General features: G+C 42.5%; 1 protein-coding gene across 1 annotated transcript in view; it reads left to right on the top strand.

Moving 5' to 3' along the window:
* Positions 1–1,337: 1,337 nt before the first annotated feature.
* The window catches only part of Rtf1 (RTF1 homolog, Paf1/RNA polymerase II complex component), a 62,957-nt gene continuing 36,915 nt past the window's right edge, over positions 1,338–27,379 (top strand). Inside the window, exons 1-2 of the mRNA XM_057781573.1 lie at positions 1,338–1,544; positions 18,050–18,160. Coding sequence (XP_057637556.1) covers positions 1,338–1,544; positions 18,050–18,160 — 318 coding nt within the window. The remainder of the gene's footprint in view (positions 1,545–18,049; positions 18,161–27,379) is intronic.

The raw sequence follows: 27,379 nt of genomic DNA, 5'->3' as shown, positions 1-27,379 counted from the left end.
CCTAGAACTAGCTCTTGTAGACCAGGCTGGCCTCAAACTCACAGAGATCTGCCTGTCTCTGCCCTTCCAAGTGCTGGGATTAAAGGTGTGCGCTACCACTGCCCGGTCTAAGATTTCTTTTTTTTTTTTAATATTTGTTTATTTATTATGTATACAATATTCTGTCTGTGTGTATGCCCGCAGGTCAGAAGAGGGCACCAGACCCCATTACAGATGGTTGTGAGCCACCATGTGGTTGCTGGGAATTGAACTCAGGACTTTTGGAAGAGCAGGCAATGCTCTTAACCTCTGAGCCATTTCTCCAGCCCCCTAAGATTTCGTTATTATGTATAGTTTTCTGCCTGCACACCAGAAGAAGCACCAGATCTCTTTACAAACGGTTGTGAGCCACCATGTGGTTGCTGGAAATTGAACTCAGGATCTCTGGAAGATGCTCTGAGCCATCTCGCAAGACCCTCTTCCCGGCGGGTTTTTTATTTTTATTTTTTTTGGGGGGGAGGTGCTGATCTTTTGTCAGATGATTTCAAATTCAATAAAGACATAAAACATTTCCCCTCCTCTCCAAACCTCTCTCACATTTTGATAAAAGGCTAGCTTGCCTTCATCTTCCTAAAACAAAACCTGCAATTCCTGCCCCTTCTGGACACCAATCTCAAATTCTAGGGAACTGAATTCCTAGCAAATAATCCAGAATCTATCTTCTTTTCTATTCTCGGTCTCTTCCGATGTCGAAGGTATCGTCGTCTCTTACCAAGATACAACCAAGAGAGTTTGAAACTCCTTAATATAACTCATTAGGTACTGCTTTCGTTTTGGGCCACGTTCTCAGCTCATCATCCCACACCCCCGACACCTGCTGCTCTCCCACAATGAATTTGAGTTCCCCAAACTAATATTATTATCGCTGGACTTTTTTTCCACGATGCTATCCCTTGGAATATTCTTCCCTACTCTTTGGGTCGCTGTTCCGCTGTCACTAATACGTCCCAGGCAGGCAGGCTCCGGTTCCTCCACCCGTGCCCTCGGCAAGTTCCACGGGAACTGTCGTCCACTCTGGTGGCTCCTGAAGTCGCCTTCCAAGGCTGGAAACGCATGAGATTCCTCAGAGTGGACCCTGGTCCAGGGTCTCAAACTAGCTTCTAGCAGAGAATCCCTGGGAAACCCGCAGCTCTAACACCCTGCCCGCCGAAAGAGACCGGGTAACTCCCGCCCGGAACCAGCAGGAACGTAGCCCCGCCCCTCGCGCTGCGTCGGGGGTGGGGCGGGGCGGGGCGCCAGGCATTGGCGAACGGCGTGCGCCTGGCGGGGGGCGGGGCCAGGGGCGGAGCGGAGCGCGCATGCGCGGTCGCCTTTGTGTGGGTCGAGCGACGGCGGCGGCGGCGGCGGTGGCGGCAGTGGCGGTCCCACTGGCAGGCGGGCAAGAGGGTAGTCCCGGCGGCGTCCGGCGTGGGAGCCGGGGGACCACCATGGTAAAGAAGCGGAAAGGCCGTGTCGTAATCGACTCGGATACTGAGGACAGCGGCAGCGACGAGAACCTGGATCAGGTGAGGGCAGGCCGCGGAGGCGCGGGCCGGCGGAGCGGGAGGGCTGAGTCCTGGCCACGGGAGCTGTGAGCCGCCCGGCCCGAGCGTCCGACTCGCCCGGTGTCCGACCCGCTGCTGCAGCACCTTCCTGTCTCCCCGCTGAGTCTTAGGCCCTGGGAACCAGGGCCAGGCCTGGAGACTGTGCCCCGAGGACTTGGCGCCTCGGGCCGGGAGGCGGGGCAGGGATCGGGGCTGATGGGCCTCGGGGTTTGGGGTACTGAAGGGGGCCGCTGTCTGCTTGGGTCGGTTCAGGGCGTCATGACTGTAGGCCGAGAGATCCGGGCCGGGCGAGATAGGAAGTATCGTCCGCCAGCCCCAATGGCTGGGAGATTTTGGAGGAGGTGCAAGAGTGAGCATGGGCTGTGGGAGGGAAAAATAGCCTTGAAGGTGTGGACTCTGGAAGGAAGATGAAGTTTTTCAGATCGGACATGTGGACATAGGAGGGACATCCATAAATGTCCCGAAGAGCTTCCGCAGTGTTTGGGGAGGAAGACTTAGCTGTAGTCTCTTTGGAGACTAGGGTCATTTACCGTCGAAATGGGTTCCCGTTGGGATGTCAGACAAAAAACTCCTATCCAGGGAGGAGGAAAGAGGACAGAGAACTGAAAGTTGTGAACTGAGGGGGGCGGGGGAGGTATAGAGGGACTGTGACACAGGCTCTTAGCCTTTTTTTATGCAGCCGGCATTCTTTTTCACTTGAAGATCGGGGAGCAAGTATTGAAAGTAACTTGTGGCCTTCGTGTCTCGGAGTAGCCTGCATTTTTTGTGGCCTTAGTGTCTTGGAGTAGCCTGCATTGCTTGTGTAGTCTAGAAAACACTACAGGGAGGAAGCTGTTCTTGTTGCGGTACTCTGATGGTATCAGGAGGTACAAAGATGGTTTCCTCCATGTTTCATGAGTGACATAGAGGAGAGTATGCAAGATACAATAGCTTTATAAATGGAGTAGATTACTAAATTCGGAATCTGAAATTCTGAGTCCTAATTGCTTTCTAGCCATGTGCCTTTGGTCTCCACTGTAAAGTAGAGGCATATACCATCAGCCTTGTGTATTGAATTGGGCAGTTACATGGATCAAATGTTTATAATAATGTTGGTATAAGCTACAAAGTTTTTGTATAAAAACCTTCTTGGGAGTTTTCATTAATAGACCAGAGGTCTCAGAATTAATTTTGGCTTGAAAAGGGAGGACTTTTACGAAGGAAAGACTGATAAGGCTTTAATCTAAAGAAAGCCCCTCCTACACACACACACAAGTTTTTCTTTTTTGATACAGCATCTCAGACTATAGTCTGTTATTGAACTAAACTAGTTCTACCTTGACTCCTGAGTGCAGGGTTATCAGGCATGGATCACTACACCCAATCCAAAAAAAAAAAAAAAAAAAAACTTTTTAAAAATGGTGGTAGGGAGGTGGAAAAGTAATGGGGCCAGTAAAAGAACTATCCAAGGACAGGAAACCCTGTTTAGAGATAGGAACTGAGTGAATAAATTGAAGGCATTTTCATTGAAAGATTCCTGAATATCTACCAAAAATGTATTGCTGTCTATAAAAAGTTTTATTGATAAATTTTTAGACTGGTAGGAAGATTGGAATCTATATCATACCTCCGCCTTCATGGAGTGCAGATGTAGTCATTTACATCATATCTGGGGCAGATGTAGTCATTTACATCATATCTGGGATAAATGAAATACCTAAGTGCTCTTTATTCACATGGTCACATTTTCAAATCTTGGTGAAGTTGAACATATGAAGAAAATGAGATTAAAGGAGCTAAATAATTCTCTAGTAAGTAGTAGAAATGGAATCTAACCCTGACATTTGCAAGTTTCTACTACATCAGGTTAGTATGTATTTTTAGTTTTTCATATTGCGAAATGAGAATAATGTTGCCTTTAAAAATTGTTTTGATTTGTTTAAAAATATATGTGATATATATCACACACACACATACATACACACACACACACACACACACACACACATATAATATGCATTGATGTTTTCCCTGCCTGTGTGTCAGTGTGAGGGTACCAGATTCCCTGGAACTGGGGTTACAAACAGGAGCTCCCATGCGGTGCTTGGAATTGAACCTGGGTCCCCTGGAAGAACAGTCAGTGCTCTTAACTGCTGAGCCATCTCTCCAGCCCCTAAACATTTTTTTTAACATGTATGAGTGTTTTTCCTTTGTGTGTATCTGGACCATGTGTGTACCTGTTGCTCATGGAGACCAGAGGAGGGTATTGGACTGCCTGGAGCTGGAGTTACAGACAGTTGTGAACTATCATGTGGGTGCTGGAACCAAACCCAGGTCATCTGTAAAAGCAGCACGTTCTTCTAACAGCGGAGCCATCTCTCTAGATCTTGGTTTGTTTTTGAGATAGGTCTTGCTATGTAGTCTGTGCTGGCTTTGTACTTGGAGTTCTCCTGCCTCAGCCTCCAGAGTTTTGGGTTACAAGCTTGAGCCCCAACCACACCCAGCTTCGTGTCCAGCTAGGGAATAATGTTTCATGACCAGTTTCCATGTTGTTAAAACTCATGTTTTTAAGATACACTAAATAGAGAAAGTTATCAAATCAATTAGGGAGACTGTTTAGGGTGCTTGGTAAAGCCTTCCTACAGCATCTGTTCCAAAGAGGAATGAAACTGCAAAATATTCTGAACCTTAATGATTTTTGATGAATGATTGATTGGGCGAAGTGCATCTATTGGTGGTAGAGATATTTTATCTGATCCACAAAGAGCATTTCCAGGGGCTGGAGAGATAGATGGCTCAGTCGGTTAAAGCAGCATACTGTTCTTGCAGAAAACCTGCAAGAGTTCAGTTGGTGGCTCACAACCATTTTTAACTCTAGTTCTAGGGGATCACATCCCCTCTTCTGACCTTCACAGGCACCAAGTTGTGGATGATACATAAGCAAACATACAGGCAAAACAAACACACAAAGTAAAAATAAACATATCTTTAATAAAAAAAGTATTTCCAAAGTAATAAATGAAGGAGGTTGCAACTTTAGATGTAATTCTAAATATCTATTTGAAAAAAGAATGTGAAGTTTATATATGGTTTCACAAATGTTTTAATAGCAATTCTACCTCCCCTTCAGCTACTTGTTGGCATGTTTGCAATCAGATGGGAACTGGATCAAAAGTCCCTTTCCTTGTGCATCCTAACAGGAGCACCAGTGCCTTCTCTTTGTTTGTTTTTATTGTTGTTTGTTTTTGTCTGTTTAGCACTGTGTCTGACCCACAAAGGAATCCAAGAGAATGATCTGTCTTCTGGGTGGCCTTATCAAAGTCGTTTAGAAGAAATTTATAGTCCACCTGATTTTAGGATCTTGAGTCTGTAGAACATAGGCAGTGTATCCCAGGTCTTTCCTGACTAATGCTGAGTTTTCATAGGAGGCTTCACATTGGGCTTGGCTAGTTCATGGTCCTGTGGAAAGAACAAACCATGACAGGTCTGCCAATGTCTACTAGGAGACTGGTGCACGGTTAGTAAGGAGGCTGTTCCCGAGTTTTCAGGTGGGAATCTAACCCATTATGTCAGCATTACTGGAGCACCTCCAAATGAGCACTTCCTGAAGGGACAGTCAGTAAGCCGCTTGTGCTTTCCTTGGTGGTTAGAAGAAGGACCGCCTGTGTTGTTTATTTAAAATGTAGATTGACTTTAAAAACCAACACTATGTATGATACCAGTTTAAAAGGCACACATGATAATGTAAAATAAACAAAAAAATAGGTTGGGGGTTTGAGGGGCATAGTTTCTACCTCCGGTCTACTAAATCAGACCCTCAGAGACTGAAAGTCCTGGATTCTATATTTATAACAAGTACAGGCTAGGCAATTATGATTCATGATTGAGACCACTGCTTTGTATGTAAGTTCATCTTTCTTAGTAAGACATTGTAACTAGTTGGGGAGAGAAATAACTACTTGTTTCCTATAGTGTATCCAAGTTCAGGGCATACAAGCAACCCAAAGAACTTGACAAGAGATGTTTAGCATGGCAAAGCGGCTAGTGCATTTAAATCTCTAGTGATTAATTAGTGGGGTGGTTTTTGTATTTTCGTTGCTGCTGCTGTCATTGAATCCAGGATATCATTTGTACTAAATTGCTTTGCTTCTGAACTAAATACCCAGCCACTAGAGGCACTTTATTTGTTTAACTTTGAAAAAAATTGATATATATGGATATTTTTCCCTGCATGTATGTTTGTGTACCACATTCATGCCTGGTGACTGCAGAGAACTGAAGAGGGTGTTGGGTCCCCTGGAACTGGAGTTCCACATGGTGATGAGCTGCCGTGTGGGTGCTGGAAATGGAACCAGGTCCTCTTAACCCTTGAGCCATCTCTCCAGCCCTAGAGATTTTTTCTTTCTTGAGTCAGTGATTCTTTCTTCTTAGGAAGGTATTTGTATAGTGTGTGTGTGTGTGTGTGTGTGTGCTTGTGCATGCACTCGTGCTCATAAAAGTAACACTGGAGATTAAACCCAAGACATCATACATGCTGGACGTAGCTGTGCCACTGGGCTATACTTCCAAGCCTTGGAGGATTTTTGTTACTATCATGTAACCTGATAGTGACCCTGGTTTTTATTTGGCTGCACTATTCCTTTTCCATTTTTAAACTGCAGGATACTTGTCGTTGATGCTTTACTCATCTCTAACCTACCATGGAAGTGCATAGCTGTAACCCTAGCACTCAGGAACCTAGAGCAGGAGGAGCAACAGTTCAAGGCCAGACAGAACTACAGACTTCCTTCTTCCTTCCCTCCCTCCCTTTCTTTTTCTTTCTTGCTGCTTTGCCGGTCTCAAAACTTGTTCAGGTATATTCATACTAAAATGTTTTATAGTTTTCTTTCTTTCTTTCCTTTCTTTTTTTCTCTTCTTTTTTTTTAGAGAGAAAGTGTTTCACTTATATCTAAGCTGTCCTGAAACCTATGACAGTTTGCCTGCCTCAATTTTCCAAATGCCAGGATTACAATGTGACCCATCATTCCTGGTTTTCCTTCCTTCCTTCCTTCCTTCCTTCCTTCCTTCCTTCCTTCCTTCCCTCCCTCCCTCCCTCCCTCCCTCCCTCCCTCCCTCCCTCCCTCCCTCCTTCCTTCCTTCCGTGTTTTGTTTTGTTTTTTTTAAGATTTACTTATTAAGTATACAGTGGTTTGCCTGCCTGAGGGCCAGTTAAGAGGGCACCAGATCTCATTATAGATGGTTGTGAGCCACCATGTGGTTGCTGGTAATTGAACTCAGGACCTTTGAAAGAGCAAGCAGTGCTCTTAACCGCTGAGCCATCTCTCCAGCCCCATTCCTTTCGTGTTTTGAGAAAAGGTTTCTTTGGCTGTCCTGGAACTCACTCCTTAGACCAGACTGGCCTCAAACTCATAGAGATCCTCCTGCCTCTGCATTCCAAGTGCTGGGATTAAAGGTGTGCGCCACCACCCTCTGGCCATATCACTTTTAAGTGGCAGCAGTGAACTTTGTCTTTGAAGATGGCACAGCCCTATAATCCCAGCCACTCTACTTAGGCCTGTTTGCACTGAAGAGTAAGATGAAGGCTAAAGTGACTGAACAACTTGATAAACCATCCCAAAAGATAAGAAGAGAGCTAGGGATATGATTTAATGTTAGAGTGCTCACCTAACGTGCAAGAGGCTTGAGATTCCAACTCCCATATTGAAAAAAAAATGATAGTGTTTATCTTAGATGGGCCTACTAGAGATTTCCTAGGACCTCTCTTTACTGTTTTGTATAAAACACTGATATAAAGTATCCTCGTGCAAATTTTCTCATAAACTCAGGAAATATAAACGTTATACTTTTAGCTGACAGCATTTCATGTTAGTCTGCTATAGATTTTGAAGGCTATAATGAATTGGTGAGCGGCAGTGTTCTTGTCAAGTGCTACGTTTGTACAATGGTGTTACATGTAGCTTGCTGAAACTTATTTACTAGTTTCACTTGGCTTTTATTTGGAAATGATTAGAAGACCGAAGGCTCTTGGCAGCTTTGATTCATTTTGTGTGTGTGTGTGTGTGTGTGTGTGTGAGAGAGAGAGAGAGAGAGAGAGAGAGAGAGAGAGAGAGAGAGAGAGATCTTGAGGATTTCACATGCTAGGCCAGCACTCTCTACCACTGAACCACTCTTCTAGCTCTTTGATTTTTTAACTTTGTTTTGTTGTTCAAGACTTATTTATTTATTTATTTATTTATTTATTTATTTATTTATTTATTTATTTATTTATTATGTATGCAGTATTCTGCCTCCATGTATGCCCACACGCCAGAAGAGGGCGCCAGATCTCATTACAGATGATTGTGAGCCACCATATGGTTGCTGGGAATTGAACGAAGGACATCTGGAAGAGCAGCCAGTGCTCTTAACCACTGAGCCATCTCTCCAGCCCCGGGTTTTAACTTTGTAAAATTTACATTTGCTTGCTTATGTGTGTGAGGGTGCTTTAGTGCCATGGCATGTATATGAGGGTCAAAGTGCAGCTTTCAGGAGTTGATTCTCTGTGTGGGTCCTGAAGACTGAATTCAGGTCATTAAACTTGGTCTTGGTAGCAGGTGCCTTTCTTTACCTGATGAGCCATCTCATAGGCTCCCACTTGTGAGTGTCCCATTTTAACTGAGAGTAATGGAACTTTAGGCCCATGACTGAAGATTTATTTGTAACACCAACTTGCAGTAAGATAAATTATATATCCACTATGTAGATAAACGAAATAGAAATTAATTGAAACAATACTTATAATATCCAACAAACTTTTAAGTTTTCTCATGTTATCCTTACTTTTTTTGTTGTTGTTGTTGTTGTTAGTGGTTTTTTGAGACAGGATTTCTCTGTGTAGCTCTGGCTGTCCTGGAACTCACTCTGGTAACCAGGACTCACATAGATCTGCCTATGTCTACCTCTTGAGTACTGGAATTAAAGGTGTATGCCACCATCGACCTACCCATCTTTACTTTTAATGTTGCCCATAATCCATTAACCTTAATTTCTCCATTCTCAGAGTTAAAACAGATTCTGCTTCTCCAGCTAGGTCAGATAGTTCATATCTGTAATGCCAGCACGTAGGATGCAGAGAGAAAAGGTTCAAGGCTAGCTTGCATTGCACAGTGAGATCCTGTCTGAAAAACTAAAACAAGGCATGTGCGGTCCTCTTCACTCACTCGGGTTTCTTTCAGTTTCACAAAGGGACTCAGTCTTTCCTGCCTAGCTTCTTCTGTGCACACTGGTCTCTCAAATGAACACACAGCAACCTCCCTTTGTTCTTCAGAGCCCTAATCTTTTTCTTAACATCTGTTCTAGTTGTCAGCTTAAATGCCATCCTTATCAGGCCAATATAAAGCCCCACATACGTCTGCTCTTCCTTCATAACCTGCAATCCAATAAAGAAAGGGACTGTAAGCCACTCTCTCTATCAGATCCTTGAATGTGGCAAACACTTCCATTTTGTTCATCTAACCTAACACATTTGTTGAAAGACAACAATCTCTGCTGTTGAGTAAACAATAAATATACCAACAGAACCAATTCTAAAATGACTTTTGGCTCAGCAGAATTTTTTTTGAGATTTATTTATTATGCATACAGTATTCTGTCTACAGATATGCCTGCACGCTGGAAGAGATTCACCAGATCTCATAGATGGTTATGAGCCACCTTGTGGTTGCTGGGAGTTGAACTCAGGATTTCTGGAAGAGCTGCTTAACCTTTGAGCCATCTCTCCAGCTGTCAGCAGAAATTTTAAATGAATTTTCTATTTTTCTTAAAAGCTTTGCTATCAAAGCTCCCATCAGGGTTGGACATAGAGCTCAGTAGTAGAGTACCTGCGTAGCATACCTAGGAATGAACACACAGGCGCTCTCTCTCTCTCTCTCTCTCTCTCTCTCTCTCTCTTTCTCTCTCTCTCTCACCCCCCCCACAGAGTATTAATCAAAGCTGCGAAGAAGCTTCACTCTTCTAATCATTTCCAAATAAAAGCTAAGTGAAATTAGTAAATAACTTTCAGCAAGCTACATGTAACACTATTGTACAAACGTAGCACTTGACAAGTCAACACTGCCACTCATAAATTCATTATAGCCTTCAAAATCTACCGTAGACTAACATGAAAGAAACGCTGTCAGCTAAAAGTATAACGTTTCCATTTCCTGAGTTTATGAGAAACTTTTGTATGAGAATACTTTATATCAGTGTTTTATACAAAACACGAAAGAGAGGTCCTAGGAAGTCTCTAGTAGGCCCAACTAAGAAAGACTATCCATTGCTTGCCTGCATGTGTAGGTTAGAGGATGACTTTTGGGAATTGGCTCGCTCTTTCCACCATTGGTGCCAGTGATGGAACTTTGGTTGTCTGGCTTAGTGTCATGCACCTTTATCTGCTGAGAGCCATTTCTTCACCATACCCTGCTTTCCCTTCCTTACTCTTTTTTTTAAAGATTTATTTATTTATGTACTTTATGTATATGAGTGTTCTATTTGCATTTATGTTTGCATAACAGAAGAGGGCATCAGGAATGAACTTAGGTCCTCTGGAAGAGCAGAAAGTGCTCTAACTGCTGAGCCATCTCTCCAGCCCATACCTTCCTTAATCTGAGTATGTAGCCAGTGCCCACTGTTGAATCACGTTCTTCTGCCAATACAACATTCTGTGGGGTGTTCTTTCTTAGCAGTTCTCTCCATACCTGTGACTGCTTACTTTATAGGCCACCATTCCTCTGCTGAGGCTGGATCAGTTCTCAGACTGACTCCTCTACTCCTCCACCCTGGCTCCAAGTGCTCCTCTAAAATACCTTAGTGGATAGATCACTCCTCTACTTCAGACCATTTGCTGCTTTCTTGCTGTCTCCAAATGAAATATCTCTATTTCTGACCCTGGTTTGCATTCCTCTGATATTGTTTCTTCTTACTCTGACACACCTCATTCCCCCCCTTACTTAAACTATCAGTGACAGTTTTCTCTTTCAGTTCTTTGAGCCAACCTTATCAGCTTCATGACCTCAGCTGTTCTGAGGAGGCCACTGGTGGGAGCCGCATATACCCTTCTCTCTGAAGTTTCTGCTCGCAGCTCTTGGAGAAGCCTCTCCCACTCTCCTGCAGATAGGATTCACTTTCTTAGTGCTTAGCTTTATTGGAACTGATTCCTTTATTTTCTTGCCTGTCTCCTACTCTTGGCCTTAAATTCCATAAAACCAAGGACATTTGTATCTTTTCTTTGTTATCTACCTAACCTATGTTTGAAACATAATAGGTGCTGGTAGCGAGGTAACCAACCATTCTAGTTTGTCTGGACTGAGGTGTTTCTATGAATGCAGGAGTTTCAATACTAAAAAATTCAGGGTTGTAATGGGCAAATAATATCTAGCTGTTGGGAATTAGTTATGTTTATAGAGTTAAGAAAAAAGGAGCTTAGCATGCTATTTAGTTATGAAACCTCATGAATTTTATTCGTATGAGCTTTTTTTCTGTTTTCTTTTAAATACTGAAGATCAAAAAAAAATAGAGAAGATCGTGCCCAAGTATTAGACACATACTAGACAAATGCTCTGCCACTGAACTATAGCTTCACCCCTTTCTCTTTCTTTTTACATTTTTTACTTTATTTTTATGTCATGTTCATTGGTATGTGTGAGTATGTCAGATCTGGAACTGGAGTTATAGACAGTTGTGGGGTGCCATGTAGGTTCTGGGAATTAAACCAGTGCTCTTAACAGCTAAGCCATTTATCTCCCCAGCCTCTTTTTCTTTTTAAGACAGGATCTCACTATATAGCCCTCACTGGCCTAGAACTCACTAAATTTCTCAGGCTGCCCTTGAATTCTCTGTAGCTCAGGAGTCCTTAGATTTAAGATCATCCTGCCACAAGCTCTCCACTATCTCAGATTATAGGTTAATGTTATCAGTCCAGTTTCTTGCTTTATTTTAGGTCCCAGTTTGTGCTCTCTACTTAAATGTGGCCTTTGAACAGTGTGATTGAAACTGCTGTACAGGCTAGATATGGTACCACTTCACAACTAGACCTGTAGTAGATTGGGCACTGAGACATTAAGCACGTCTTTGGCTCAGCTTAAATTTGATAGATCAGAGTGTCACCTCGCACAGCATTCTTCTTAAGACAAATCAAGGTTTTCACTGGATGAGATGAAATACAGGGATGGTAGTGAAATAGCTCACTGGACATAGAAGTGTGACTGGCCAGTGTGGAATTGTGGAGTGGGCTATAGGGAAAAGGTAAATAGGTTTTGTTGTTGTTATCGTCATGGAATTAGAGCCCATAGAGATCTATCTACCCGTCTCTGCCTCCTGAATGCTGGAATTAAAGACCTGTGCTACCACCACCTGGCCACTTTAAAAAAAAAATATTTATTTAGTATGTATACAGGGTTCTGCCTGCACATCAGAAGAGGGCACCAGATCTCATTATCGATGACTACGAGCCACCATGTGGTTGCTGAGAATTGAACTCAGGACCTCTGGAAGAGCAGCCAGTGTACAGTGTACTCTTAACCTCTGAGCCATATCTCCAGCCCACTAAGTGATTTTTGTATGAGACTAGTCACATGGGACCAGGCTGGATGAAAAGCTTTCCCTGGGGAGGAAACTGGATACATGAGGGAAGCTCCCAAACCCGGAAGGGCGAGCAGTCTCCCCAGGAGGGCACTGCACTGTCTGCCCGTGTCACCTCCTCCTCTCAGTCCTTCCATTCTTCCACTTCCGACTTCAGGTCAGTAAGCTGTGTTCATTACAAAAGTTTTCTTTACAGAACTTCAAGTCTACAGAGTAATTCAGCTATATCTCCAGTCCCATGGACCACTTTTTGTAAAAATACAGATATCAAATAAAACACCCTTAAAAATCTCTTCCTGTGGGTTTTGAGATGGCTAAGCAGTTAAGAGTACTTGCAACTCTTCCTGAGGACCCAAGTGTGGTTCCCAGTACCCCTGTCAGGTGGCTCCCAACCACCTTTAATTTCAGCTCCAGGAGATCTGACACCCTCTTCTGTCTTCCTCAGGCACACGTGCACATGTGTGTGCACACGCATACACACAGAAATAAAAATGATAAAAATCTCTTCATGTGTGCAATATTGTGGAGATTTTTATTGGCTTATTGTTCTAGCCATCTGAACCTAGGAACCCTCATTAGGATATAAAAGATTAAGCCATGGAGTGGTTTGATCCAAGTTCCCGGAGTGGCTTTCTGGATTGAACTTCAGAAGTGAAGAGGGCAGTTTTCACACTATTAAGGTCTTGTTGTCTCCACACTACTGTTGTAGTGTAGCTACTGTGCTACACAAAGTGAAAGTGCTTGTCAGATACACTGTTAATGGATGGAAAGCCATGTGTTGGGTGTTTAGTATAAAGTGATCTCTTGTTTTTTTTATTTTGTGTTTATTTTTTTGCTCTAGGATCTTGCGCTCTACCCCAGGATGGTCTAGAAATCCTTCAGTCCTAGGCTGGCCTCAAGGTTGTGTCAGTTTTCTGTCTTCCAAGTGCTGAGGTCACAGACTGATGATGCCAGATAAGAGGTGTGCGTGCGTGCACATTCTTATCTTATGTATTTATTTATTTTTCAAGACAGGGTTTCTCTATGTTACAGCTCTGGCTGTCCTGAAACTTGCTTTGTTCTTTTTTGTTTTGTTTTTTGAGACAGGGTTTTTCTGCATAGCTTTGGAGCCTATCCAGGAACTCGCTCTGTAGACCAGGCTGGCCTCGAACTCACAGAGATCTGCCTGCCCCTGCCTTCCAAGTGCTGGGATTAAAGACATGTGTCACCACCACCCAGTCGTGTGTGAACTTTTAAGTACACAGGTGTGTGAGATTCAAAGGACAACTTGAGGTGGTTGGTTCTGTCCTTTCTGGGGTTCTGGGAATTGAATGCAGGTTTTCAGGCTCATGGCTGGTTCCTTTTATCCACTGAGCCATCCTGCCATCCCGTTTCAGTAACTTTTAATGAATATCTACTGAATATAATACTTACTGTTTCGGGGAAGGACTTGATTACAAGCTGTAGTCAAATGTTCATTACTGTAATGAATTAGGTTACTTCTTAGGGTGAAAGGGGATACTTAGCTTACAATTTTGGAGGCTGGAAGCCAACAGCATGGTACAGACTCAGGGTGGATGACATCGTGTGAGAGACATTAGATAGACACGTGTCTGTCTGCTTACAAAGCTGTTAGGCTTCAGCCATGAAATTGTAACTTCCTTAAGCTCCACTTCTGCGTACCATAGCCAAATCAGCTTCCTTTCCTCTTAATACCATCAAGTAATTCTCTGTGACTTAAACTACTACAAGAAGCTGGGTGTTGTGGCACATGCCTTTAGTCCCAGCTGTAGGCAGTCAGAGCTCTGTAACCAGGGCCAGGAAGTGAGGCTCCATCCCAAAACAAAAAGAAACTATTGCAAGAGTTAGGGAAACAAAACATATTCAAACCAGAGCAAGAGTTTTTCCAAATGCATGTTCAGTGAGTTGGTGTTAAAACTGAATTCCACAGTCCTCAAAGTGATGCAAGATTGCTTACCAGGTACAGGTGCCTGTGGCCAAGCTTGACAACCTAAGTTCAGTCCCTGAGACCAGGTGAAAGGTTCTGGTAGAAGGAGAGAACTGACTCTCACAGGTTGTTCTTTGACTCCCACGACTTCACGTGCACATGGACACAAATAAATGTAATAAAAAAATTTAAGTTTATAATTTTGCATTAAGTGAATATAGGGCAAAGTGTAATGGCAAAGGCCATCAACAAATTCACATACAATCCTATTTTTTTTATTTTATCCCAAGTGAAATAGAAACTGAACGTGAAATTGCCCCACAAATGGAAACAGTCCAAGTAGTTATCATCTGGTAGGTGATATACACTGAGATACATTCACATAGTGGAATGAAGTTTATTATTAAAAATGGACACACTTGGGCTGGAGAGATGGCTCAGGGGTTAAGAACACTTGCTGCTCTTGCAAAGGACTCAAGTTCAGTTTCCAGAACCCATTTCAGGCAACTAATAGCTGCCTCTAACTTCAGGGGATCTGATGCTGCTCTCCTCCAGACTCCACAGGCACTTGCATAATCCACGTGTGCATAAACTGACACACATATATACACATAATTTAAAATTATAAAATGGGGCTGGAGAGATGGCTCAGTGGTTAAGAGCATTTGCTGCACCATTGGGCAGTGGTGGCGCACGCCTTTAATTCTAGGGAGGCAGAGGTGAGTGAATCTCTGTGAGTTTGAGGCCAGCCTGGTCTACAGAGTAAGTTTCAGGAAGGCTCCAAAGCAACAGAGAAACCCTGTCTTGAAAAAAACCAAAAAGAAAAAAAAGAAAAGAAAGGCATTTGTTGCTCTTGCAGAGGACCTGGATTCTGTTCCCAATAACTATCTGTAAATATCTAGTTATCTATAACTCCAATTCCAGGGAATCTAAGGTCCTCTTTTGATCTCCTTAAGCACCCATTTGATGTGCATGCATACATACAGACAAAACACTCATACATATAAAAATAAATCTAAAAAGTTAAAATCTTTTTAAAAAGGGAAAGGCTACTGTTACTTGTTGCAACATGGATGAATGTCGGATGTGTAAATATTAAATCAAGCCATATTCATGCCAGTGAAATGGCTTGGCAATTAAAGATACTTGCTGTCAGGCCTGATAATCTGATTTTGATCCTCAGGATCCACGTGGTAGAAGAAGAGTACAGAAACTCAAAAGTTGTCCTCTGACCTCCATATACATGTGCACACAAAAAATAATTTAAAAATTTACAATGAAAGCTGGGCGGTGGTGGCGCACGCCTTTAATCCCAGCACTTGGGAGGCAGAGGCAGGCGGATCTCTGTGAGTTCGAGTCCAGCCTGGTCTACAAGAGCTAGTTCCAGGACAGACTCCAAAACCACAGAGAAACCCTGTCTCGAAAAACAAAAAAAAACAAAAACAAAAAAAAAATTTACAATGAAAAGTAAGAAACCACTCTCAAAGAGGCCACAAGACCGTATGATTCCATTCTCATACCAGTCTCTAATGGGGAAATCTGTAGGGGTGGAAAACATGACAGTGGGGCTGGAGAGATGGCTCAGTGAGAGCATTGCCTGCTCTTCCAAAGGTCCTGAGTTCAATTCCCGGTAACCACATGGTGGCTCACAACCATCTGTAGTGATGTCTGGTACCCTCTTCTGGCCTGCAGACATACACACAGACAGAATATTGTATACAAAATAAATAAACAAATAAACAAACAAACAAACAAATATTTTTAGAAAAAAGAAAACATGACAGTGATTTCCGGGAAAGGAGGAGGAGATTTGGAGTGATGGCGGGGTCCTGTGTCTTGATTTTGGTAGTGTTAAACTGTATGTATTTGCTATTTCTTACCTTGGGGTGTGTGTGTGTTTAGTTTTCAAAAACAGGATTTCTCTGTAAGCCTAGCTATCCTGGAACTCACTTTGTAGACCAGACTGATGTCCATCTCATAGAGATCTGTCTGCCTCTGCTTCCCAAGTGCTGGGATTAAAGGTGTGCGTGACCACGCCCAGCTATTTTCTTTTTAACCATTAAGCATAAATACTTCATTGTCATAATATACATTTGGTCTGTAGGAGTTACCTTTAACCTTTTCAGGATCTGGTGTACTTGGTCTCCAATGACACGAGAAGAGTGGCAGACATAGCATGCCCACTTAGGAAGAAGAAGCATGCCAGCTGTTAATCTCAGAAGGTCATTTTCTCATCCTGGCCAAGGAAGGACACTACTCCTAAAATAGCAGGAGACTGTCAGAAGAAAACAGATGCTTTGTAACAGTCTGCTTTAAAATCTGTCCTGCACTTCATTTCTAATTGCATAGCACTGCAGTCATCAAGGGTTGCTCCTGCCAGTATTGATTAACTGCACTCTGTCTGGCACAGTAGGAAAATGTTTTAGACTAGTAAATCATGGCTGCATTAGGAGCCAGGATTCTGCTGCCAGGTTTAAGTCCTGTACTCTCATGTACTCCTGTTACTAAGTACATTATACAGCTTAGGGACAGGACTTAACCTCTTCTGCTCCACATACTGCCTTTAAAAATGTGTGTGTAAGGGACTGGAGGGATGGCTCAGTGGTTAAGAGCACTGGCTGCTCTTCCAGAGGTCCTGAGTTCAACTCCCGGAAACCACATAGTGGCTCACAACCATCTGTAATGAGATCTGGTGCCTATTTCTAGCATGCGGGCATACATGGAGTCAAAATGTTGTATATGTAATAAATAAATAAATCTTTTAAAAAAATGTGTGTGTAAGCACTAGAGGGGTGACTATGTTAGGGCATTGGCTGCTCTTCAGAGGCTCTGGGTTCAATTCCCAGCACCTACACGGCAGTTCACAACTGTCTGCAACTCCAGTTCCAGGTGATCTGACACCCTCACACAGACACACATACATGCATGGAAAACATCAATGCATGTAAAATAAAAATAGATTTTTGGAAAAATGTGTGATGCTTGTGTAAAATTGTGTGTGTATGTATGATGCATGTGCGTGTATATGTGTGTATGGGCTGACATATGTACAGAAGCCAGAGGACAGCTTCTTGGAATCTGTTCTTCCCTTCCACGCTAATATGGGTTCTGAGGACCAAACTCAGATCATCAGGCTTTTGAAGCAGGCACTGAGCCATCTCACCAGCCCACCAGGCGCTTCTTTATCTCTCAATGGGATGATAGTTTGTATTGAGTTATGATGAAGAGCAAGTGTCAGATGCGGAGAAAAGTGCCTGCTGTCTAGTAAGAACAGTCTAATGTCAGCTGGTGGTGTGATTGCAGAGAGTAGAGCAAGTGACCCTTGGTCATGATTTTGAACAACTGGACTGAGAATATGGGAGAAGTAATTGGAAACCATGTGACAGTGGACAATCCCCCTCGTATTTAATCACCAGGACAGGGCATAGGTAGTGAATGGGAGTATTGGCATTGTCAGATCAGAGCTCTGGCCAGCGCGTGTCCTACTTACGGTGGGGCCCTGGACTGTACATCAGAAAGATAACCTCCTTTTTTCTAATTTACATTTTCAAAATATAAAATGACCCCAGAAATGTATAGTTTGTGGGCTTATTAGATAGAATAGCCATAATTGCAAAAATTTACCATGAACTACAATAAAAAATTCTTGCAGTATATTGACTCTACCATTTGAAACATGAAGCAGATTGCCTTTGCAAACATATTACCATTCAGTATCAGTGGTCAGTACTCAACAGTGTAGAGAGGAATCTGAAAATCTGAAGGTAGCTCCAATTCCATTTTCTGTTTGTTTCACTCCTCAAGGGAGGGCAGATTTTGAAGCTTCAGTTTTGAACCATGAATTCTGGTCTCCTGTCTGCTCAGTGCTCATGGGTGTACTAAGTTGAACACAGGCATGAAGAGATCAAGGTGGGCACTTTTCTGTTGAGCACAACTGATGTGACTATTTCTACCCAATTAGGAGCTCTTGTCCTTGGCAAAGCGGAAGCGCAGTGACTCTGAGGAGAAGGAGCCTCCTGTGAGTCAGCCTGCAGCCTCGTCAGACTCCGAGACGTCGGACAGTGATGATGAGGTGGGTGTGGAGGAGCCAGGCCTGTGTGGTTGGCAAGCATTTAATGAAGATGCTTCCTAAAACTAACACCTATAACCCGAGACCTACAAGAACTTAGTAGGGAAAAGAAATTGTGTAAGCAAAGCTTGAATTATACACATTACCTGGTGGCCATTTTCTACTGTGGAAGGACCAAACATTAGTTACTTTTTATTTGTTTGTTTGTTTGTTTGTTTTTGAGACAGGGTTTCTCTGTAGCTTTGGAGCCTGTCCTGGAACTCACTCTGTAGACCAGGCTGGCCTCAAACTCACAGAGAACCACTGCCTTTGCCTCTCAAGTGCTGGGATTAAAGGCGTTCGCCACCCAGCCATTAGTTACTTTTTTTTTTAATATTTATTTATTTATTATGTATACAATATTCTTTCTGTGTGTATGCCTGAAGTCCAGAAGAGGGCACCAGACCTCATTACAGATGGTTGTGAGCCACCATGTGGTTGCTGGGAATTGAACTCAGGACCTTTGGAAGAGCAGACAATGCTCTTAACCGCTGAGCCATCTCTCCAGCCCCATTAGTTACTTTTTAAAGGTCATCTTTTAAATACTGCTTTCACATTAGAAAACAAATTCTAAGTCAGACATATGGTGCTGAAGCAGAAGGATCAAGGCCACTTAGACAAGGTCCAGTCTCAGAAGAAAGGTGGTACAGAAAAAAAACATAGATGCTGTATTTATTTTATGGTCAGTACTGTGAAACACAATGCTTTCTCTAGGAAGATTGATTTGCCTTCCCTCAAAGTGATTGCATTAACTTCAGAGGAAGGTAAAAGACAAACCAAACAGCTGTTCATGTGCCAGGGCACTTTTCACAAATGCCCAGTGATCACAGCAAGGCACGGTGGAAGATGGGCGGCGGCGGGTGTTCTCGTTTGACATAAAGGACTTTTCACCATAGCGATTTCCCTCTGTTCAATCTCTTGTTCTACAGTCTAGGAGAATACTCCTAACACATTTTAAAATGTTTATTTATTAAACTAAAGTTTAATTAACATCTGAACAGTATTTACCAGTTCTCCTTGTATGTAAATTGAGACTGTTTGCATTATGATTGACTGTAGTAATATTCTCTTAGTCTTAAATAATTCAGCAAACCTAAGACTGCTTCTCACAGTAAGAGGTAGTAAATGTTTATTCTTTTCCATTGCAGGGACTGTAATTTGCCTCAATAAAATTACCTGATCTATTAAAAAAATGTGTGAGGCCTCTGAACTGTTAATTTGATTTTTTTGAATGTTATTTTTTTAATGAATAAACAATACAGAAAAATCTTGTTACTGTTTGTTTTGAGATAGGGTCTCCCTCTGTAGTCTTGATTGGTCAGGAACTCACTATGTAGTTGGGGGAAGCATTGAACTCCTGAGCCTCCTGGGAATTGAACTCAAAGTCTCTGGAAGAGCAGCCAGTGTTCTTAACCACTGAGCCATCTCGCCAGCCCTTTAAGGTTTCTTTGTTTCTTTCTTTTTTTTTTTTGAGACTTATTTATTTATTATGCAGACAGTGCTCTCCCTGCATGTATCCTTACAAGCTAGAAGAGGGCACCAGATCTCATTACTGATTGTTGTGAGCCACCATGAGGTTGCTGGGAATTGAACTCAGGACCTATGGGAGATCAGGCAGTGCTCTTAACCCCTGAGCCATCTCCAGCCCTTTAAAGTTTATTTTTAATTGTATATCTGTGTGTGGGCATGTGCATGTGAGTGCCAGTGCCTGAAGAGGCCAGAAAGGAACATTAGATTCCCTTAAGCCAGAGTTTCAGATGGTTGTGAACTGCCTAATATGGGTGCTAGGAATGAACACCAGCCTTCTGTAAGAGTAGCAAAGCATTCTTAGCCTCTTAGCCATTTCTCCAGCACCCTATATGAAGTTTTTGATGCCTCCTGATGCCACCGCCTCCCATTTCCCTCCCCATCCCCCAATCAACTCCCCCTCCCTCAGCAACCCGAAGAGCAGTCAGGGTTCCCTGCCCTGTGGGAAGTCCAAGGACCTCCCACCTCCTTCCAGGTCTAGTAAGGTGAGCATCCAAACATCCTAGGCTCCCACAAAGCCAGTACGTGCAGTAGGATCAAAACCCAGTGCCATTGTTCTTGACTTCTCAGCAGCCCTCATTGTCCACTATGTTCAGCGAGTCCAGTTTTATCCCATGCTTTTTCAGACCCAGTACAGCTGGCCTTGGTGAGTTCCCAATAGAACATTCCCATTGTCTCAGTGTGTGGGTGCACCCCTCGCAGTCCTGAGTTCCTTGCTCGTGTTCTCTCTCCTTCTGCTCCTCATTTGGACCTTGGGATTTCAGCCCGGTGCTCCAATGTGGGTCTCTGTCTCCTTTCATCGCCTGATGAAGGTTAATATCCAGGAGGATGACTATATGTTTTTCTTTGGGTTCACCTTCTTATTTAGCTTCTCTAGGATCATGAATTATAGGCTCAATGTCCTTTATTTATGGCTAGAAACCAATTATGAGTGAGTACATCCCATGTTCCTCTTTTTGGGTCTGACTTACCTCACTCAGGACAGTGTTTTCTATTTCCGTCCATTTGCATGCAAAATTCAAGAAGTCATTGTTTTTTACTGCTGAGTAGTACTCTAATATGTATATATTCCATACTTTCTTCATTCCATTGAAGGGCATCTGAGTTGTTTCCAGGTTCTGGCTATTACAAACAATGCTGCTATGAACATAGTTGAGCATATACTTTTGTTGTATGATAGGGCATCTCTTGGGTATATTCTCAAGAGTGGTATTGCTTGCTGGGTCCAGGGGTAGGTTGATCCCGAATTTCCTGAGAAACCGCCACACTGCTTTCCATAGTGGTTGCACAAGTTTGCATTCCCACCAGCAATGGATGAGTGTACCCCTTTCTCCACAACCTCTCCAGCAACGGCTATCATTGGTGTTTTTGATTTTAGCCATTCTGACAGGTGTAAGATGGTATCTTAAAGTTGTCTTGATTTGCATTTCCCTGATCGCTAAGGAAGTTGAGCATGACCTTAAGTATCTTTTGGCCATTTGAACTTCTTCTGTTGAGAATTCTCTGTTCAGCTCAGTGCCCCATTTTATAATTGGGTTGATTAGCATTTTACAATCTAGTTTCTTGAGTTCTTTATATACTTTGGAGATCAGACCTTTGTCAGTTGCGGGATTGGTGAAGATCTTCTCCAGCCAGTGGGTTGCCTTTTTGTCTTAGTGACAGTGTCTATCATTTGCTTTACAGAAGCTTCTCAGTTTCAGGAGGTCCCATTTATTTAATGTTTGCTGTAGATTTTTTAGGTTGAGTAGGGGATTCCTAAGGAATCCATGAAATATGAAATTTGAAACAGGGGCTATTGTCTTTTTTTTCCTTTGCCATAGTGAATATTCATCCACGTATCTGGCTGGGGATTATTTCTGCTTTGAGTTTTACATCTTTGCTACTTGCAAACCAGCCTTTTAAAAATTTTTGGTTGTTGAAGTAGTCAGGTGGATCGTACATATGCCAGAGCTTCGGGGTTTCTTCACATATGCTCCTTTATTTTTGTCTTTGTTTGCTTGGTTATGGTTTTTTTTTTTTTTTGGTTTTTCGAGACAGGGTTTCTCTGTGGCTTTGGAGCCTGTCCTGGAACTAGCTCTTGTAGACCAGGCTGGTCTCGAACTCACAGAGATCCGCCTGCCTCTGCCTCCCGAGTGCTGGGATTAAAGGTGTGCGCCACCACCGCCCGGCTGGTTATGTTTTTTTTTTTTTTCTGCTTTTGTTTGTTTTGTTCATTGGTTTGGGACAGGATCTAATATATGCAGTAGTCTCCTGCTTCCACGTCCCAAGTGCTGGATTGTAAGTATGAACCGTGCTTGCCTGGCTACTCTTGCTATTTAATAAGTCATGAATATGTGTATAGATATTTTCCTGTCCCCTTAGATTTTGTAGGACAGAAAATTGATGAAAACACTTAAGTTTAACCTTCCAAAATTTTTATTTACTCTTCTGTGTGCAAGTGAGTGTAATGTATGTATTTGGTCATGCTTACCGTGATGCACATGGAGAGGTCAGAGGACAATTTACAGAAGGAATCAGTTCTTTATTTCCTCAATGTGGGTTTCAGAAATTGAATTTGAGTCATCAGGCTTGGTAGCATGTGCCTTTACTCGCTGAGCTACAAACCAAGAACAACTAATTTAAAAGGTCAATGGGAGGTGGGCATGGGGGCACAAATCTGTAAGCACTTGGAAGGTAGAGACAACATGATCAGGAGTTCAGGTCATCTTTACCTACATTTCAAGCCCAAAACTAGTCTAGCTACATGAGACCCTGTCTTGCAGGGCCTGGGTGGAGGAGTTAATGAGTAGTTTGTCACAAGGAGAAAAAGCTCTCTGATTTTTTGAGCAAAATAATAGCTACTTAATTGATATAAGGGGCAGGGGGAATGGAGAAAATTTATGACAATTTTCCATTTAGAAGAATATATTCACTAGACAGTAAGTATAAGATCCAACAAGTGATTCGAGGCCAGCCTGGTCTACAAAAGGAGTTCCAGGACAGGCTCCAAAGCTATAGAGAAACCCTGTCTCGAAAAACCAAAAAGAAAAAAAAAAGATCCAACAAGTGAAGGAATAAGTGGATGTTTCATGCATAATATTTTTAAACGGGTAACCCTAGGTTTAGTAAATATGCTGATGTGTTATTTGGGGCAAATGATTCTTGCAACACACATAAAAATAAGAAAGGCTCATTCTGTTTCATATGAACCAAGCCTCAGAAACTGGAAAGACTTCAGTGGCAGAAGGTCATAATACTGGCTAAGGGTGTAGCTCACAGTTAAAGTGCATGTTTGCTGTGCTTGAGGTCCTGGCCCAGTTCTTAAGAGCAGTTGCTGCAGCCAGGGGGTGCTGGCGGCTCACGCTTTTAATCTCAGCACTGGAAAGGAGAGTGAAAGGCAGGTGGATCTCTGTGAGTTCAAGGCCAGCCTGGGCTACACAGAGAAACCTTATCTTGGGGTGGGGGTGGGGGGGAACGCACTTGCTGCTCTTGCAGGAGATCTGGGTTTGGTTTGGTTTGGTTCCCAGCAACCGTGTGTCAATTTGCCTACTGTCCCTAACTCCACACTCTCTCCAGGCACTCATGTGGTACATATACATATATGCAGGAAGAATACTAACACACATAAAATAAAAATAAGTCTTTAAAGCATAAGAAAATCAAAAGTTCAAGAATTCTATGTGAGGGCTGGAGAGATGGCTCAGAGGTTAAGAGCACTGCCTGCTCTTCCAGAGGTCCTGAGTTCAATTCCCAGCAACCACATGGTGGCTCACAACCATCTGTAATGAGATCTGATGCCCTCTTCTGACATGCAAGCATACATGGAAGGAATGTTGTATACATAACAAATAAATAAATAAATAAATAAATAAATAAATAAATAAAAAAGAATTCTATGTGAGACACATTCAAGAGTCCTTTTTAGAAACAACTACCAGCTAGATAAAAAGGAAATGTGAGTTCTCCCTTGTCGTCAGTAAAGTTCTTTGAATGTCTAAAGAACTTTTGTTTTGTTCAGAACTGAGTATCAGCTACATTTAAACAAACTAAAGAAATAGCAGAAATTAATGCCTGAACAATAATTATTATTTGTTTGCTTTTTCTAATGTTTGAATTTTAATTTTTTATTGGTTAGTTTTTGAGGCTGGCCTCAAACTTGATATGTAGCAGAAAATGACTTTGAACTTGTGGTCCTCCTGTCACCTCCCAAGTGCTGGGATTGTAGGCGTTTGCTACCAGGTCTAAAGAGAGTTGTCATCTTCAAGATGTCATGAGTAGACTTCCTTCCAACAGTTTTGAGGAGCAAACACATTGGCCTAACCCTGCAGGTCAGCACCTGTCACTCCTGTATCTTCTCTTCCAGAATTCCCACAGTCTTTCTTTTTCTTTTCTTTTCTTTTCTTTTTTTTTTTTTTTTTTTTTTTTTTTTGATTTTCGAGACAAGGTTTCTCCGTAGCTTTTTGGTTCCTGTCCTGGTACTAGCTCTTGTAGACCAGGCTGGCCTCGAACTCACAGAGATCCGCCTGCCTCTGCCTCCCGAGTGCTGGGATTAAAGGCGTGCGCCACCACCGCCCGGCTCCCACAGTCTTTCTAAGCTGTATTTGTGCCTGTACCCTCCTCTTCAGACTCTGACCTCTTCTTGCTGTTGCTCTCCCTCCCCCCCCAAGCTTCTACCTTCTCTTTCTTTTAATCCACCTAATTTTTCAAGATCTTCCCTTGAATCTAGTTGTACCTCTAATTACACTCTATAATCTCTGGGTATCTCTATGAATATATTAACAGAAGAAAATTAATGGAGCCACGTATATGGTACATGCAAATAATCCCAGCTTTCAGAATGCTGAAAGCAGGAGGGTCAAGAGTTCAAGGCCAGATTGGCATGCATATAGAGAGCCTATCTCAACAACAAAAGTAGACTACTTGGAAAAAGATACAACTTGCCGGGCGGTGGTGGCGCACGCCTTTAATCCCAGCACTTGGGAGGCAGAGGCAGGCGGATGTCTGTGAGTTCGAGACCAGCCTGGTCTACAAGAGCTAGTTCCAGGACAGGCTCCAAAACCACAGAGAAACCCTGTCTCGAAAAACCAAAAAAAAAAAAAAAAAAAAAGATACAACTTTTAATTTCAAATAAAAATGAATGAGAGCATTTTGTTCTTGTTTTACCATATAGATAATAATAATTAGCATATACATCCAATAAAGACCTCATTACTTCCTACCAAATAGTATTAATTATATTTTACATATCTCTGATTCACTTCTGTTCCACTTGTGGTTTTGTCTCTATAACTAGACTATAAATTTTTCTGATTTAGTGCAGGTATTCTTTCTTTATGCTTCTTCTTTTTTTTTTTTTTTTTGGCCACCACCGCCCGGCCTCTTTATGCTTCTTATGTGATTACCAGATTTATAAAATACAGTACATTGATTAATTTTTTTTTTTTTTTTTTTTTTGGTTTTTCGAGACAGGGTTTCTCTGTGGTTTTGGAGCCTGTTCTGGAACTAGCTCTTGTAGACCAGGCTGGTCTCGAACTCACAGAGATCCGCCTGCCTCTGCCTCCCGAGTGCTGGAATTAAAGGCGTGCGCCACCACCGCCCGGCTACATTGATTAATTATACAATAGAAGTAGGATCGCCGGGTGGTGGTGGTGCATGCCTTTAATCCCAGCACTCGGGAGGCAGGCGGATCTCTGTGAGTTCGAGACCAGCCTGGTCTACAAGAGCTAGTTCCAGGACAGGCTCCAAAGCCACAGAGAAACCCTGTCTCAAAAAACAAAAACAAAACGAAAAACAACCCAATAGAAATAGGAAAAAGCTTAGTTTTCATGTTCTTTAAAAATTTATGATGTTTATTTAATGTGTGCGAGTGTATACACATGCGCAGCATACATTATGTACATTATGGAAGTCATAGGACAACTTTCATTCACCATGTGGACACTAGGGATCAAAGTCAAGTTAGGCAACAAACGCCTTTAACCGCTGAGCTATTCCACCAGCCTTCTTTATGTGTTTGGTACTGATATTGTTGCATTTATTGTTCAACTCATTTTCTGTATTCAGGATGGGGGAATAAAAAAACAACTTCAGAAGTCATGCTCTTTCAAATACCCTTGTTGTTTTGGCCACTGTCAGGATTTGTAACAGCAAATACAGAAGCCCTCTGACAATTGCTTTGACTTCAGCCCAAGAAAGAAGAGAAGGAGGGAAAAAAACAGCCTCAATGGAAGTTTTGATTTTCTTTTCCAACATGGGGTAGTGTATTACATTTATGTAGAACAGGAGTTTTGTTTTGTTTTGTTTGGAGACAGGGTTTCCCTGACTGTCCTTGAACTTGCTGTGTAGTCCAGTATGCCCTCAAATTCACAGAGCTGTCTTCCTCTGCTTCTGCCTCTGCCTCCTGAATGGTGGGATTAAATTTGGGCACTACCACTCCCTGCTGTTTGTTTCATTTTTTTGAGACAGGTTCTAATATGTCCGAAGCTGACTTCAAACTCATTCTGTAGCCAAAAATGAACTTGAACATTGTTTTGAAAATGGTGTGTGTGTGCGTGTGTGTGTGTTATGTGTGTGTGTGTGTGTGTGTGTGTCTGTTATATACATGTGAGTGCAGTTCTGGTAATCTAGAGACATTGGAACTGTACTCAACAGAGAACAGTGGACCACCTGATGTCGGTGCTGGAATCAAGTCCTCTGCAAGAGCAGTGTGTACTCTCAACTCACTACCCATTTCTCCAGTCTGAGTTGAACCTCTGCTCTTCATGTCTATAGTTATGATTTGCTGGAGATGAAAACCAGAGCTTCCTGTGTACCAAGTTAGCACTCTACCCACTGAGCTCTACACACAGCCAGAGCATGGTTTATGATTAGATTGAAACCACCTTCTTACTCTGTCTCCTTTTAGTCTCGTGTTACCCATAGTAAGCAGTCAACTCAAGGTGTTATTTGTATTTTACAGATAAGAAAACAGTCTCAGGGGGGCTGGAGAGATGGCTCAGAGGTTAAGAGCATTGCCTGCTCTTCCAAGGGTACTGAGTTCAATCCCCAGCAACCACATGGTGGCTCACAACCATCTGTAATGAGGTCTGGTGCCCTCTTCTGGCCTGCAGGCATACACAGACAGAATACTGTATACATAATAAATAAATAAATAAATATTTAAAAAAAAAAAAAAAAAAGAAAGAAAACAGTCTCAGGTTAAAGACTTAGCTCTTTACCAGTTCTTTTGACCCAATTCCAACACTGTTTGTTACTAGCCTAGCTATTATTCTTGAACACTATTTACTTGAAATATTTTTATTTCACATAAAAATTCAATTCAAGCCGGGCGATGGTGGCGCACGCCTTTAATCCCAGCACTCGGGAGGCAGAGGCAGGCGGATCTCTGTGAGTTCGAGACCAGCCTGGTCTACAAGAGCTAGTTCCAGGACAGGCTCCAAAACCATAGAGAAACCCTGTCTCGAAAAACCAAAAAAAAAAAAAAAAAAAAAAAAATCAATTCAAAACCAGCATGGAGACCCGTTGCCTATAATCCCTTTGTGGGAGATGAGGCAGGAGGATCAGAAGTTCAAGCTCATTCTCGGCTATGTAACAGGCTGGGCTACATGACATTGTGACTCAAGGGAGAAAAATAGCTCAAAGAGCCAGAATGGTTTCTCCTCTGGGTCCCAAGACCTG

The sequence above is a fragment of the Chionomys nivalis genome, chromosome 9, assembly GCF_950005125.1.
Source record: "Chionomys nivalis chromosome 9, mChiNiv1.1, whole genome shotgun sequence".
NCBI classification, from domain to species: Eukaryota; Metazoa; Chordata; class Mammalia; order Rodentia; family Cricetidae; genus Chionomys; species Chionomys nivalis.
Note: the sequence above shows the minus strand (reverse complement) of the source record. Positions and strands in the feature narration are given on the sequence as shown.